We start from the raw sequence: 14,234 nt of genomic DNA, 5'->3' as shown, positions 1-14,234 counted from the left end.
ACAGGGTTTACATCAAAGTCTCGATTCACTCTTCCACATTTAAAAGCTCTTTTCAGAAAGAAAGTCGTGGCATTAAATGTTGCTTGTGCTGTAAAAATGGTTAGTCTTGTTTTACAGTATGAATATCTAAACATCTTTAAATGAAGAAGATAGATTTAATGGATATGGAGTCTTGTACTGTTAGAAACTGAACAAAATAAAGTGAGTTTATGTTTAAGACCAGAACAAATATCTGTCAGTGAGGAATGAAAACTGATTTTTTTCTGACTTCTGTTAATCATCAACACACTTCCATTTGATACGTTTCTCATAAAATAAAACAATCTTAAGTTATTTTGCTCCTACAGTAAACGTGTCATGATTTAAGAATATTTAGTCATTCAAAAAATAAAAAATTAAAAAATAAAAAGTAACCAATCATTTGATGGTAGTCGTTGACTTCCATATAGAGGAAAAAGACTTCAATCCCTGCAAAAATATTTTGTCTAAAGGTTCATTCATCTGATGTGTTATGTCATCGGTCAGGCTTTACAGGGTTAAACATGAGTGTGATAAACAGATGGAAGATCTTCGGTACATGGAGCTCTGTAGAAGAACGACCAACTAAACGAATCGTTTCATAACAGTGAGTCAGTCAGCGGTCACAATGATTCATGTCTATTTAGCTGCCTAGCAACATCTTTCACCCGTATCCATGGGAAACACACACACACACACACACACACACACACACAGGAAGCTCGTCAGTCAGAATATAATAGCATTATCATCAAAGACTGCTGCACTCATGACTAATATCTTCAGCACACTGACACAACTGTTTGCTATTACAAGTTTCTGAAAAGGTATGTTTAAATATGCAAATGAGACATTAGACATTTCCAGAGCATAAATCTGATCATTGGATCAAGTCAGGTTTATAATTCTAGCTTGATTTTGTTGACAAAGTTAAAGGTGTTTTAATTTCTTTTTTATCACACCTTAAATCAGAAAATACTGTCAACAATCATTGCACCATGTTTTTAGGAGTAAAATCAGCATGAATGCAATATGAACTCATCTTCAGCATATGGAGGGGTTTGGTGTGGCGAACAGAAAAAAAAACTCTTAAGATACGGTGTGTGTGTAAGATACGGATTGCAATAGAAATCTACAGCAAAATACATAAAGTGCAATAAAAGAACTATTAACTCTTTCCCTGCCAGCGTTTTTGCTGATTTTCACTCAAGTTTCATGGCCCTCAGAATATTGTGTTGAATGAATATCTGAACACACAATACATCAAAATAAAGATCACCCTACACTTTCAAACTTTTATACTAGCTTCAAGCACTGTTTTTAATTCACACTTGAATTAAGGTAGGTTTCAAAAAAGAAAAAAAGAAAATCTGATTCTTATCAAATACTAGATCTGGATCATATTCAGTATTAATATCAAAGCAAAGCTTCCATCTGTCTTTCGGGATCCACATTTCACTCTCTAACATTAGTAAGTTTTCATTTATATGCTATTAGATTGCATTATTTTTCCATCGCTGGTTTGCGCGTCTTCCTCGTCTATGTTTTTGATCGGCGCCTTCTAGACTCCTTCAGGAGATGTGTAATAGCGCCCCCTAGCGTTTAACAGAGAAAACAGACAGTTCAGTGTTTGGCAGGGAAAGAGTTAAGGGTGTATTTTGCATGTTTTATTTCCAATAGTATAAAACAAGATTTATAAATAGAGCCCAAAACCGAGCAATAAAGCATTAAAACACATGTCTCCCCTTAAGGTCATTTTAAGGCGTAATGAGGGGCGTCTCGGGGGTCATGAGCCTGAGTACAGCTAGTTACTAACATGTTAACTCCACTAACCAACCTACAGCTGCTAGACTCCCTGGATTCATCTCTCCATGTGAAGAAACACAGCAGGACACCAGCTTTCATTTCCTCATCTTTTATTAAAGTCGATGTGCAGCTGCATGGCGTCACATTGTTTTGAAGGAAACATGCACATACTGTGAGGTCAAAGGTCACGATCACTGACGGACTGACGTGTGACCAGAGCCATGGACCGTAAGGCAAATAACTTAACGAGAGCAGAAGCTCGCAGAAAATCCATCCTGATAGTCTTTGACACAGAGGTCAAGGGTTCAGAGGTCAAAGGTCACGCTCGTTTGGTCTTATTCACATCTCAACAATAAAGTGCTCCTCATGTGTTCAATACAGCTAGAGGAACAAAACTAAAAGTTAACCAATAAAGGGGAGCAGGTAAAATCGGAAGCGGCGTGTGGGCTAATACTGTCCGGATTGTCAGAGAATCAGCGTCTGTGTCGTGTGGACTGTGTTGGAGAGATTGAGTCTGTTCACAGTGTGGTCACGAGAGGTAGTCAGGCGGTGGGTCCGGGGCCCGGGGTCCCTGCGGGGGGCGATCCGGTCTGGACCTGCGTCTGGAACTGTGTCAGCTGCTCGGGACTGGACAGGTTCTTCAGCAGCGTGTTCTCCTGCTCCAGCTGAGAGTTCCTCTCCATCAGCTCCTTGATCTGCTCCTTCAGCACCTCCACCTCCTCACGCACCGCGTACATCAGGTGACTCTTCACCAGGTCCTGCACACACACACACACACACACACACACACACACACACACACACACGTTAGCATGAGACACCAGGATCACTGGAGGACACACGATTGCTCACCAAGGCTGCGTTTATTTGATCAGAAATACAGTAAAAATTGTGAAATATTATTGTAGTGTAAATCATCTGTGTTCTCTGTGAATCTGTGTTAAAGTGTAATGTATTTCTGTGATGCTCCGCTGTATTTTCAGCATCATTCCTCCAGTCTTCAGTGTCACATGATCTTCAGAAATCAGAATAATATGATGATTCACTGCTCGAGAAACATTTCTGATTATTAGCAATGATGAACACAGTTCAATGTTTTTGTGGAAACTGTGATAGATTTTATTGTTCAGGATTCTCAGTTAAAAAGAACAGCATTTATTAGAAACAGAAATCTTTTTCTGACATTAATAATGTCTCTACTGGCACTTTTAATCAAATTAATGAATCACTGATGAATAAATGTATCAATAAAAAAAAACAAAAAAAACAAGCATTATTCCATACGCATTACAAATGGAATAATTAACTGAACATTGGAGCAGAAAAAAATAAAATATACAATTCTGATGATTACCAATGTTGCAAACACACATCAAAATATAAATGATTGCAAACTTTTGTCCACCAGTGTGTTAAAGTAACAGTTTGTGGCAGGAGAAGCCTGAAGAAGCTACAAAAACACTCTCCCATCGCTGTTATTTTCCTATCATTAATACACTTATAGTTTCTATATTTTCTGGCTTCACTTTAGGTTTAGCAGTAGTTTTAATCACTCTTTTATTAGATTAATATTATTCCAGAATCTTAGTACCCTCTTATAGTTTTTGTTAATATTTATAATTTTTACATACTTTTTTTATTTTATACTGTTTGCTTAAATGTGTGCCTGTTTTAATAATCATGCTGTGTGTTTGTCAATTGAAAATGTCTATAGAATTTTTATTAACTTGTTTTAGTTTATTTAGCTTTAGTAACTGCAAGTATCTTGCCATGTCTGTTTTTTATATTTCAGTTAATGTCTCAAGTAATGGTTATATTTGTATGATTTGTGTTTTGGTTATCAATAATATCACGACTCGTGCATAAAGGGTTATTTCCACTCACACTCAAGGAGCAGTTTCTAACTAGAAATATATCTCTATTATATATTCCCAACAGAGTTTCCCATCACGGTTGATTATAGTTTGGACACAAGCTAAAGCTCTGGAGTGAGACTCGAAGGGTTAAAGCCATCAGTGATCAGGATCTTTAGAGAGGAACAGAACGTTCTTCATCCAGAGGAGGGAGCTGCTGGAGTATTCTTGTTGCCTAGCAACAAGCACAGGCTCCAGATAGAGCCAGATACGCATTTCAACAAAACCCCTCATCACACCCACACACCTTTCTCACAAACAACAACACAATCATCTCTCACAAGGAGAACCTACCGTGTTAAACCGTGGTCTGGCTCTTCTGCGTTTTTATATTCTGTGAATCCATGACTGAATTACTAATGACATTATTAATGGGCTTTCTGTCAGAAGTCTTTGTGTGATGGCTGGTTATGTAAAAAAAAAAAAAAAAAAAGTACAAAACTAGTCATAAGAGTCTTTACTTTAAGATGTATGCATCATCTGAAGCTGAATAAATGATCTCTCATTGATGTCTGGTTTGTTCGGAGGACAATATCTGTCTGAGATACAACTATTAGAAAATCTGGAATCTGAGGGAGAAAAAAAATCTAAATATTGAGAAAATCATCTTTAAAGTTGTTCAAATGAATTCTTAGCAATGCATATTACTGATCAAACATGAAGTTTTGATACGTTTACGATAGGAAATGGACTAAATATCTTCATGAACATGATCTTTACTTAATATCCTAATGATTTTTGGCATAAAAGACAAATGGATAATTTGTTACGAATCGACGTGTGCTACTTCTGTGCTTCAGGGACACAGTTAATCATCATCATGAGAGCATCAGACTCACCATGGCTTGCTCGATCTTGTTGTCTATGGCCACAAGACTGGCTCCAGAGGAACTGTGGGAAAAATGATAAACACCTGGTCAGTTCATTTATTCTGATGATGTTGCATAAGATCTGCATAAACACACAGCAGGAGAAACCGAATAACACAACACTTCTGAGAAGATGCAGACAATCCAGAGCGAAAGGATCCTTCAGCGTCACATTAGCGTTATTATTACACAACCACATTCACAGCAGCATCATTAATCTCTCTCTCCAATGAAGGTATTATTCACCTGTTATCTAGAATCTCCGCTCCCAGAACTGACGACAGAAACGAGATGGAAAGACTCCTGAGCTGACAAACACTGACATCCGTCTGCAGCGGGTAACACGGAGAACTCATTCTGTCCCGCCCATCGAGCGCTCAGAATCACACAAACAGATGCAGAAGAGTCACATTCTCCATCCTGTACGTGATTTCTCCCAAGGATTCCCACACAAAGGCGCTCGGAATGAGATTTACAGTGCAGCCGCTGCCTCATTAGCATAATAATAGAGGTCTGAGTGCACGGCGGCACGCCATTGGCTGAGAGCGCAGGGTATTTGACTAATCTATGCCAAGCCCCGCCCCCGTCCTCAGCCGATGCTCACCAACAGAATCGACAAGAGAGAGTCTAGTCACTACTGTCACTAGACTGAGATATCAGAGCAGCGCTGCGGTCCTCAAACGCTGAACACTTTACAACTTCATTCCATAACAGTGAAACCATTTCACTTCTGTCTGTGATCTGCACTGCTGCTCTTCTACAAGATGAATAAACGTAAATGAACAAAACTGAATATTCAACATGATTTAAAACCAAGAACATCATATAAGAAAGTGAAGAGTCAGATTGACGTACTGTACTCTACTGTACACACACACACACTGTACTGTACTACTCCATATACACTTAATTCAGCAAGAGCCAGAAAATAGTCATTTTGTGTTTTGTTTCGTTTTTATTCTAATATTGTGCTTTTACTTTTCAAGTTCAAGAAAGATGTAAAATTGATTTGAAACCGTAATTTAAAAGAAAAAATACAATTGCAATTTTCAAGGATAAGAAGGGTTTAAAATTCAATGAAACTTACTCAGTCCTTAAATGTATATTACATTGTAACACAGACACCTTAAGATAAAGTGTTACCAAATGTGTAAATATATGTGGATGTTTCTCGCTCTCTTATAGCTGCCAGTCTGAATTTTTTTGAACCTTATGCAATAAAGCATCTTATTGAAAAGACTTTCTGAATTAAACCTCTGTCAAGTATTAAATCAGTGAGCACTTGACCAGACACAGAAGATCCAGTTACTGATGAAGCAGGAGGATGTGTGATCGTGTGTGTCACTGCAGATATATGGAGAGATCAGACGGATTCAACGGGCCACATCACACAGGTCATATAAAGATAAAGAAAGTCAGTCCACATTCACCACAAGCACAAAGATCTGATGCGTCCACTGCATTAAAGCCCTGCAGGATGTGATGAGTGTAACGACGCGCAGCATCAGCACCACACTCACAAGAGCATCTTCTGCTGAGTCACTGCAGACGCAGACGCTCAATCTAACACACTCCAGCAGACGGAGATCAGGCCGATCGCTGGGAAAAGTTTTAAGAGAGCTGGAGAAAGAGGAACGACAGACGAGTTCTCTGGAGACGAGCCGATATATTTAGAGGCACTACTGACCACAAACAGAAGAGAAGAACAGAACAGCCTCATTCAAGGACAAACTCTTCATCAAACCACAGCTGCTGGAGAATCACACCAAAGCTCACTACAGAGATTATGCTATTACAATGTGTCACTCAGGAATCAAGAGTTCTGCATTACAATAATCTGAGGTTTATTGAGATGTTAGTAACGTCACTGTAAAAAACATTTATTTGTGCTAAAAACGGGAACGCTAAATATTACAAATTTCTCTAATTTTGAGTTTAAACATACACCCTTCAATGAGATCACATGCATAAATATTTTTTGTTGCTTGAAAAAAAAAACATTTAAATTAAAATTTAAAGAAATATATTTGTTATTAAAAAAAAAAAAAAAAAAAAAATTCTAACTTTATTTTATTTAAAAATTAGTTTGAAGTTGATGTGCTAAAATAAAAATGTATAAACTTATATAGACATTTAAAAATTATAAAATATCTATATTTCTTTCACTAAGTTTAAGAACATCAAGTTTACCTTGATGAAATAAAATAATAAAAAATTCTACAAAATATAAACTTAATTAAAAAAAATACAAATTTAATATAAATACATGATTTTAAATGAATAAAAAGAAAAAAACACCACCACTGTCATCAATTCCCCCAAAACAAGTGGTTTCTGAGTTAGTCTCTTACCTGTCTTCATCTGCAGCAGCTGAGACAGAAAACACACCAGCAGCGGCGTCCTGTCCGAGAGCAGACGCAGACGCAGACGGTCCAGCCCTGCCTCCTGCAGCCAGAGACAGCAGTGTGTGGTGCTGAAGCAGGAGCCGCTGAGCATCCTCCAGCTGCGAGGCCGTCACATACGCGGGGCCCGACAGGTGCAGCGGGGCCCTCAGCGGCTGCAGGGCACTCAGAGCGGAGCCGGAGCTGTGGGATGAAGACAGCTGTGCTCCAGGATGCTCCGGGATGATGTCCATCTGCGGGGGCCTCGGAGACACGGGCCCCGGAATCCCGATGGACACTGGAGAGGCTGCGTTGGGAATCAGAAGAGGTTGGAGGTTTGCTGTGATCGGAGCGTGTTCCACCGGAGTGTAGCTGCTCTGGGGCTCGGATCGGACCGGAGCGGAGGAGCTCTCCGTCGGAGGAACCAGGTCCTGACCGTAAACCTGCTGGACATCTCCTCCTCCTCCGCTGCTGCTGCTCAAGGTGCTTCCAGAGGAGCTGCTGCTCGTGGACTCGTGTTCGGATTGAATGATGCTCTCCAACGCTCTGTGAGCGACGCACGCGACGTCTCCAGGTGGCGCATCCTTTTCGTGAAACTCCGTACAAGTCCAGCGTCCCTTCCGAACCGGCTCCGAGCTGGAGTCCAGCTTCACCACCCTGAAGCGCGACGCTGTGCTCGAGGGATTCGCGGATGTTAACGGCACCGTAGGTCCAGCGGCGGAGTCCGTCGCGACAGAGACCGAGCTAGACGCGGATCCGCTGGCCTCCGCTGGGACGGAGCGTCCGCTCGGGGCCGGAGCCTGCGGAGAGACGGGGATCGTTGAAGGAGTGGCTGAAGGAGCCACGGATCGTCCAGTCTTGTGATGATGATGATGATGATGGACGCCGTTGACCATCACCGGCTCGTTAGGCGTCTCGCCACCGTGTAAACTGTTCAGAGTCTCCTCAGACGAGCTCCGCTCGGGGACGCCGGTGTCCGTGGCCCGGGACGCAGACACGTCCAGGATGTCTGATGACGAGAGGTCCTCGGTGTGTGACTCGTCCATGTCGTCGTAGCTCTCGGTGTCGTCGGCGAGGCTGGTGTTGGCGGAGGACCCCTGGGCGGGAAGGACGCTCGTGATCTGGAAGCCGCTCTTCTTCTTCACCGTCGGGATCCCGAGGCTGTGCGGCCCGGGGGACGGCGGATGAGCCATCACGGCGGTCGTCGGTAAACGGTGCGCTGGAGCTGATCAACACGCTACAGTCGGTGCAGTCACGTCGTTAGCAAACGGTTTATAGTCCCCATTTAAAGAGTTTGACAGCTGCTCCGGTGATCTGTGAGGGTTTATGATGAAGGCTAGCGTCGGTTAGCTGCCGGTTAGCACGGTAACCGCGCCGTTTGGTGAACCGACAGCGAACTCAATCCATCAGCAGAATATCCTTAACTTTATGTCCTGACAGAAATACGCGTTTTTGTCGGTGACACGCGTCAGTTACCGGCTAAATGAACATAAACAGACCGTCGACATCACCTCAGAATTGCGGACGCTGCTCCGAGCTCTTGATTTGAGTGAATTCGGACACAAGTCGCTCCAAGTCGCCGGTTAAATCCGTGTCACGCCGCTTTCTGCTCTCAGGCCCGCGTGAGAAACATTTTCATCCGCAGCTTTGCTGTCTCATCACTGACTGCTGGACGCTGTTAGCACGCTAACCGACGAGCTAGCAGCTGTGGTGACGCCAGCAGGGGGCGGGGCCGCGGCACACAGGACACGCCCACCGTTGATACATTATACGCACAGCAGGCACATCCGGGAACGTAACTGTCAATTTCGGACGGTCATTGGTTATTTTTTTTTTTCACAAAGTAAAATGAATAATAAAAAATTCGAAATATATACATATAGTTAAACTTTATATTATTAAATATAGATAGAAAGCATTTTAAACCAGTTTATTGTTGTTATATTTCTAATTTACATTTTAGTAAATTTCGCAATATAAATAATTGTTTTGATGTGAATAGTTTTATTGTAAATAATTGTTTTCAGTGACACTGAAGTAGAGCATCTGTAACAATACATCACGTATATAAAAGCAATTTATATATAACGAGTTCAGATGCAAAATTTTGTTTCTCAGGCTCTCATGTTTATGTAATTCCAGTTGACCATTTTATTAAAACCTTTACATTTTATTCCTGAATTCCACTTGTCCTTGCTTCTCCTATCATGTTTCCTCTTTCTTGCTTGTACTTCCTTCCTTCAAGAAATGCATGAGGTATGTTTCTTCAACATGACATTGTTCACATAGTCATAACCCATTTGTATGTTTCCCTATTGTTTAAAGTGTGCTATTTAAATTAATGCCCTAAGGATGTTCTGTTATAGATAACCTCTATAAGAATATCTTGACTAGATTTAAGAGATCTCAACTCTTTAATACTGAAATGGAGTCAGAACAAATGAAAACATTCTCAGGTTTGAGTTCTTCTATCATTTCTACAGTACAATCTGCCAAATGATTTGAAGTTGGCTTTACTCCACTGATTCAATGATTTCCGTCTCGAGCTAAAAAAGCAGCCCCAGCCCCGTTCTGGATCTTTGGAGCGGTCTGTGTATACTTGTATATCCCGGTGATATTTTATCACAAGCATGTTCGTAAACTTTTTATTAAAACAAAAATGATCAGAAACAATCGTACAAAGGAAGACTTTTCATAATCAGGTTAACCACAAACACTGAAAACAGTCAAAACAACTGAGCTTGTGTCACTTTAAGACATACAGTCTCCATTAAAACATTTGAACATCTTTAACTTTTGGTCCTCTTTAATCCTGGGGCATTTTATGATGATTTGTAGAGTATAAAGTCACTAACAATCCTCCATCACATTCACATCACCAGTCTTCACTGATTAGCTCTTAATTTAAGAGCTGCTTGACAATCTTGCATAAATCCTGTATAAATGAGTTAATAACGGTCATTATCTGACGGGATAAGGCACTGCATGTGACGGCGACGCTGATGATTCCTCTCCATTCTCACTGATCAACGGCCAGTAGTTTGGATTCTCTTCATACCACTGTACTGCAAACATCAGAGAGACACGTCATGTCCTTCATCATCATCATCATCATCATCATCATCACACACAGAATCATCTGGAGTCTCTTACTGGTCCGTCTGATTCCTTCGTCCCAGGTTACTTTGGGCCTCCAGCCGAGTCTGTGCAGTTTGTCTGATATCATGGGATACCGGAGCTCCGTCACCGGACTGCAGAAAAGTTATGAATAATCATTTATTAACATCAGTATCAAACAGACAGAATGACAGCACACACTCATCACACACCGGTCCTCAACAAACTCCATCCAGTCCTCCAGCGCTTCCTCGGAGACGTCCTTCACTTTCTGTCGACAGGAAACAGTTGATCGTGAATTACTCTGATAACGAAGGGTTAATCTGAAACTGAGCTGGTCATGTGACTCCTACCATCTTCACTAGTTCTCTGGCGAGCTGAACGATGGGAATCTCAAAGCTGCTCCCGATGTTGTAGATCTCTCCCAGAATGCCCTTCTCCATGAGTGTCAGGAAGGCGTCTGTGACATCGCTGACATACAGGAAGTGTCTGGACTGCAGGCCTGAGCCCTGGATAGTGCTGGAGACACACACACACACACACACACACACACGAGCAGATGAACATTCACACACACAAACACACACACACTAGAGCAGATGAACATTCTCACACACACACACACACACACACACACACACACACACACACACACACTAGAGCAGATGAACATTCTCACACACACACACACACACACACACACACTAGAGCAGATGAACACTCACACAAACACACACACACACACACACACTAGAGCAGATGAACACTCACACAAACACACACACACACTCACCACTTCTGATCCCGCTGGATGAGCGACAGGAATCTGGGAATGACCTGAACAAACACAAGCACACACACTACTGAAGCGCAGAGGTCACATGAGGGTCAAACATGCGTGTAGAGCAGCAGATCACGCACCTTCTCATGATGCTGGTGTGGGCCGTACACGTTACTGCTCCTCGTGATCAGAACAGGAAACTACAGCAGACAGATCAATGCTACAACCGTTACCAGCAGCACTGGGATAGAAAACTAATCTCCGATATGACACTGATTATTCATTACGGAAGCTGGTTTCCACCGGATAAACAATAAAGTAAAAGTATCTTATCTCACAATATTATATCATGTAATTATGAGCTTATATCTCACAAATCTGACATGTTTTCATAATTCAGATTTTTTTGTGTGTGTGAGATATAAACTTTCTCTTCAGTAAAAAAGTCAGAATTGTGAGATACAAAGTTGCAATTACCTTTTTTATTCCATGCCAGAATAAAAAAAAAAACTACTGTCAGATGCAAACTCAGAATTCAGAGAAAAAATGAAAGATGATGAGATAAACACAGATTTAAAATGCAACTTGCGTCTTTACCACATTGCAATCCTGTATAATCGAACGAGAATTAGCACTAAAAATAATGTGAATTATAAAACACTAAGTAAAATGTCAAAGATATAACAGGTGTAATCTCAGGACTGACACCTTGTGCTTCATCCAGTACGACATCACGATGTTTTCTGCCACAGCTTTCGAGGAGGAGTACGGATTGGTGGGTCTTTTTGGACTCAGTTCATCAAACGGCTGTGAAGACAAGATGCAGATCACACACTTCACACATCAGAATACTGCGCTACTGAACAGATCACCTGGAGATGACTGGCTAGTGTTTCTCATCGTATGAGAGCATGATGGGTTCATGTCCTCCAAAACTGTGCTCCAGGGACAGCATTAAACATTTGTTAATTGCATCAACATCCATTACACAGAAGACACTTTCAATAAAACATCTGCAATTAGTTTGTAAAATGTGCTTTTATGCACCAGGGTCTTTCCAAGCGATTTGAACCAGTGAATCATTTCGGGTTCAGATGATTCAGTTGAACCCCAGCTTGAGCTCACCTGCTCCAGACTGTCTCCATACACCTCGTCAGTGCTGATGTAGATGAAGCGCTGCACTCGCGCCTCAAACGCCGCTCTGATCAGAACACCAGTGCCGTCTGCATTCACACGCATGAAGCGTGACGGACACAGGAAGGAGTTTTCTACAGGAGATAAAGACGTGAATGAGACACGGCGTCCTCGAGAGAGAGAAACACAGAGTTGATGATGAACAGACAGCGTTCACTCACCTACATGAGTCTCAGCAGCGCAGTGAAACACTATATCAATCTTCTCCGTCGCAAACAGATGTTTTAAGAAAAGTGGATCGCAGACATCGCCCTGCGAGGAGAACACGGTTCGTCAGCTCTGGGTCAGCTGGACATTAGATTAGCTGCAGAGCTGGACAGTAACCAAGTACATCTACTTTTTGAGTATCTGTACTTTACTTGAATATAATTTATTCTAGCAACTTCACTACACTTTAAAGGCAAATATGTTACTTTTCACTCCATTTCATTTCTATCAAGGTCCTGGAATAAGAAACTCGTTACAGTGTTGAGGGTAACGCATTACAAGTAGTTACGTCATCAGATTACATTTTTCAAGTAACGCAATACTTTGTCATTTAGAAGGAAATATCAGTTACTTTTTAATATAAGACACAGCAGTTACTTTGTTTCCATGTGTTGAGTGACAGCTTTGGTGTTGCCATGGAGACAGAGATCAGGAGTCAGTGCAGTGTTGTGTGTGAAAAATAAATAATGTATTTAATCCCATTCTATGAACCAATGTCTTTGCTACAGATCTTTGATGATTCACTTCAATCATACTAATAAGCAGAAATTGTGTAAATCTAAATACTACAGAAGAACTGTTGTACATCTCCTAACAAATTATATTATATTATATTATATATATATATATTCAATAGGTGAAATGTTGCTTCAGAGGCATGTAATGCAAGTGTGTTACATACAACAAAAATATAAGCAAGTACTTGGGTACTTTTACTAAAGTAAAAACCTGTCTGTACAACTCTGCCTTGTAATGGAGTAATATTAGAGCAGCACAGTACTGGTCATCTGTGGTCAGGAGTCAGTACCGGGATGAAGGAGTATCTGCTGCAGTCCTCCACAGAGCTCAGGTTCTTCAGACTGGAGCAGTACTGCAGCTGAAACACAGCGACAGCGACACGTGACGCTTCACGACGGGAAACCACTGATTCAATGCTGTTCAGAGACTCACGTTATCCACATTGATGATCCTCCAGTGTGGGAATCTGACGACCAGAGCGCTGATCAGATGAGATCCTCTGAGAACACAAACAGGAGCTCATTATAAGTATTTGGACACTTATAGGATGAATGTGAGGATGGTTTCCATCGCTGCTGCTCATGCATGAAGTCTCAGTGTGTTTCAATCAGAAAACCTGCTACTTCTGTTGAATATTTCTACATACACAACCACTCAAAGGTTTTTGAACAGTGTAATGTTGTAATGTACTCTTTTGCTCACTAAGCCTGCATTTATTTAATACAAATTACAGCAAAAGCAGGACAATTCTGAAATATTTTTACTATTTAAAATATCTGTGTTCTCTGTGAATATCTGTTAAGCTGTAATTTATTTCTGTAATGCACCGCTGTATTTTCAGCATCATTCCTCCAGTCTTCAGTGTCACATGATCTTCAGAAATCAGAATAATATGATGATTTACTGCTCAAGAAACATTTCTGATACGCCATTTAGTAACACATCCACCATTATTCAGTTCAGCTCTATAACAGTGTTTAATTAAGTGTTTAACAGTCATTAATGAACTCCATCAGTCACTCAAGTGCGCAAGTGTGTGTGGACAATGCATCTATTGATTCAGCATCTCAGACTTTTCACAATAAATTACTCTTAATTTGATCCTATGTTGTCTGAAGCGCTGACATTCAGTCATTGGAAGGCTTCGGATGTGTTTAGATATTTTTGGACAGTATGAGAGATCTCACATGAACCCCGCTCCTCCGGTCACCAGCACAGTGCGAGACTCTCCGCCGCTCATCTTCATCTCGATCTCCACGTTCCCCTCACACTGTAGATCATTTCTTTGACTCCAAGAATCAATTGCATGATTTTATCGCTTCGTAAACACTCCTCACGACAGTTGGAACAGCGGTTTGCGGCAGCGCTGACACGTATGAGCCGACTCTCGCCCCGCCTCCGCCGCGCTCTCATTGGTCCCTTTACCGCG

General features: G+C 41.3%; 2 protein-coding genes across 2 annotated transcripts; both read right to left on the bottom strand.

Moving 5' to 3' along the window:
* Positions 1-1,917: 1,917 nt before the first annotated feature.
* On the bottom strand, positions 1,918-8,737 carry LOC113102490 (TSC22 domain family protein 1). Its single transcript, XM_026265807.1, has 3 exons — positions 6,958-8,737; positions 4,577-4,628; positions 1,918-2,582 (listed from the first exon to the last, which is right to left on the bottom strand). Exons 1-3 carry the CDS (start codon positions 8,178-8,180, stop codon positions 2,367-2,369), a joined length of 1,491 nt encoding a protein of 496 aa, XP_026121592.1. The 5' UTR covers positions 8,181-8,737; the 3' UTR covers positions 1,918-2,366.
* Positions 8,738-9,604: 867 nt separating this feature from the next.
* tgds (TDP-glucose 4,6-dehydratase) lies at positions 9,605-14,183 on the bottom strand. Its single transcript, XM_026265816.1, has 12 exons — positions 13,993-14,183; positions 13,238-13,304; positions 13,095-13,163; positions 12,241-12,331; positions 12,011-12,153; positions 11,594-11,692; positions 11,026-11,085; positions 10,898-10,941; positions 10,458-10,623; positions 10,317-10,375; positions 10,141-10,238; positions 9,605-10,052 (listed from the first exon to the last, which is right to left on the bottom strand). The coding sequence occupies exons 1-12, from the start codon at positions 14,049-14,051 to the stop codon at positions 9,949-9,951; spliced, it is 1,059 nt and encodes a 352-aa protein (XP_026121601.1). The 5' UTR covers positions 14,052-14,183; the 3' UTR covers positions 9,605-9,948.
* Positions 14,184-14,234: the final 51 nt, after the last annotated feature.

This window comes from Carassius auratus, chromosome 6 (genome assembly GCF_003368295.1).
Source record: "Carassius auratus strain Wakin chromosome 6, ASM336829v1, whole genome shotgun sequence".
Taxonomy (NCBI): Eukaryota; Metazoa; Chordata; class Actinopteri; order Cypriniformes; family Cyprinidae; genus Carassius; species Carassius auratus.
This window is presented reverse-complemented; position numbering and strand designations above follow the sequence as displayed.

Bases quoted from the DNA above. Each gene is read 5' to 3' on its own strand.
- LOC113102490 (XM_026265807.1), bottom strand. From the start codon at position 8,180: ATGGCTCATCCGCCGTCCCCCGGGCCGCACAGCCTCGGGATCCCGACG. The intron at 4,629-6,957 runs GTAAGAGACTAA...TTTTTCCCACAG, and splicing joins GCTGCTGCAGATGAAGACAG to TTCCTCTGGAGCCAGTCTTG. The intron at 2,583-4,576 runs GTGAGTCTGATG...GTGTGTGTGCAG, and splicing joins ACAAGATCGAGCAAGCCATG to GACCTGGTGAAGAGTCACCT.
- tgds (XM_026265816.1), bottom strand. From the start codon at position 14,051: ATGAAGATGAGCGGCGGAGAGTCTCGCACTGTGCTGGTGACCGGAGGA. The intron at 13,164-13,237 runs GTGAGTCTCTGA...GCTGTGTTTCAG, and splicing joins GGATCATCAATGTGGATAAC to CTGCAGTACTGCTCCAGTCT. The intron at 11,086-11,593 runs GTGTCAGTCCTG...TGTCTGCTGTAG, and splicing joins CGTACTGGATGAAGCACAAG to TTTCCTGTTCTGATCACGAG.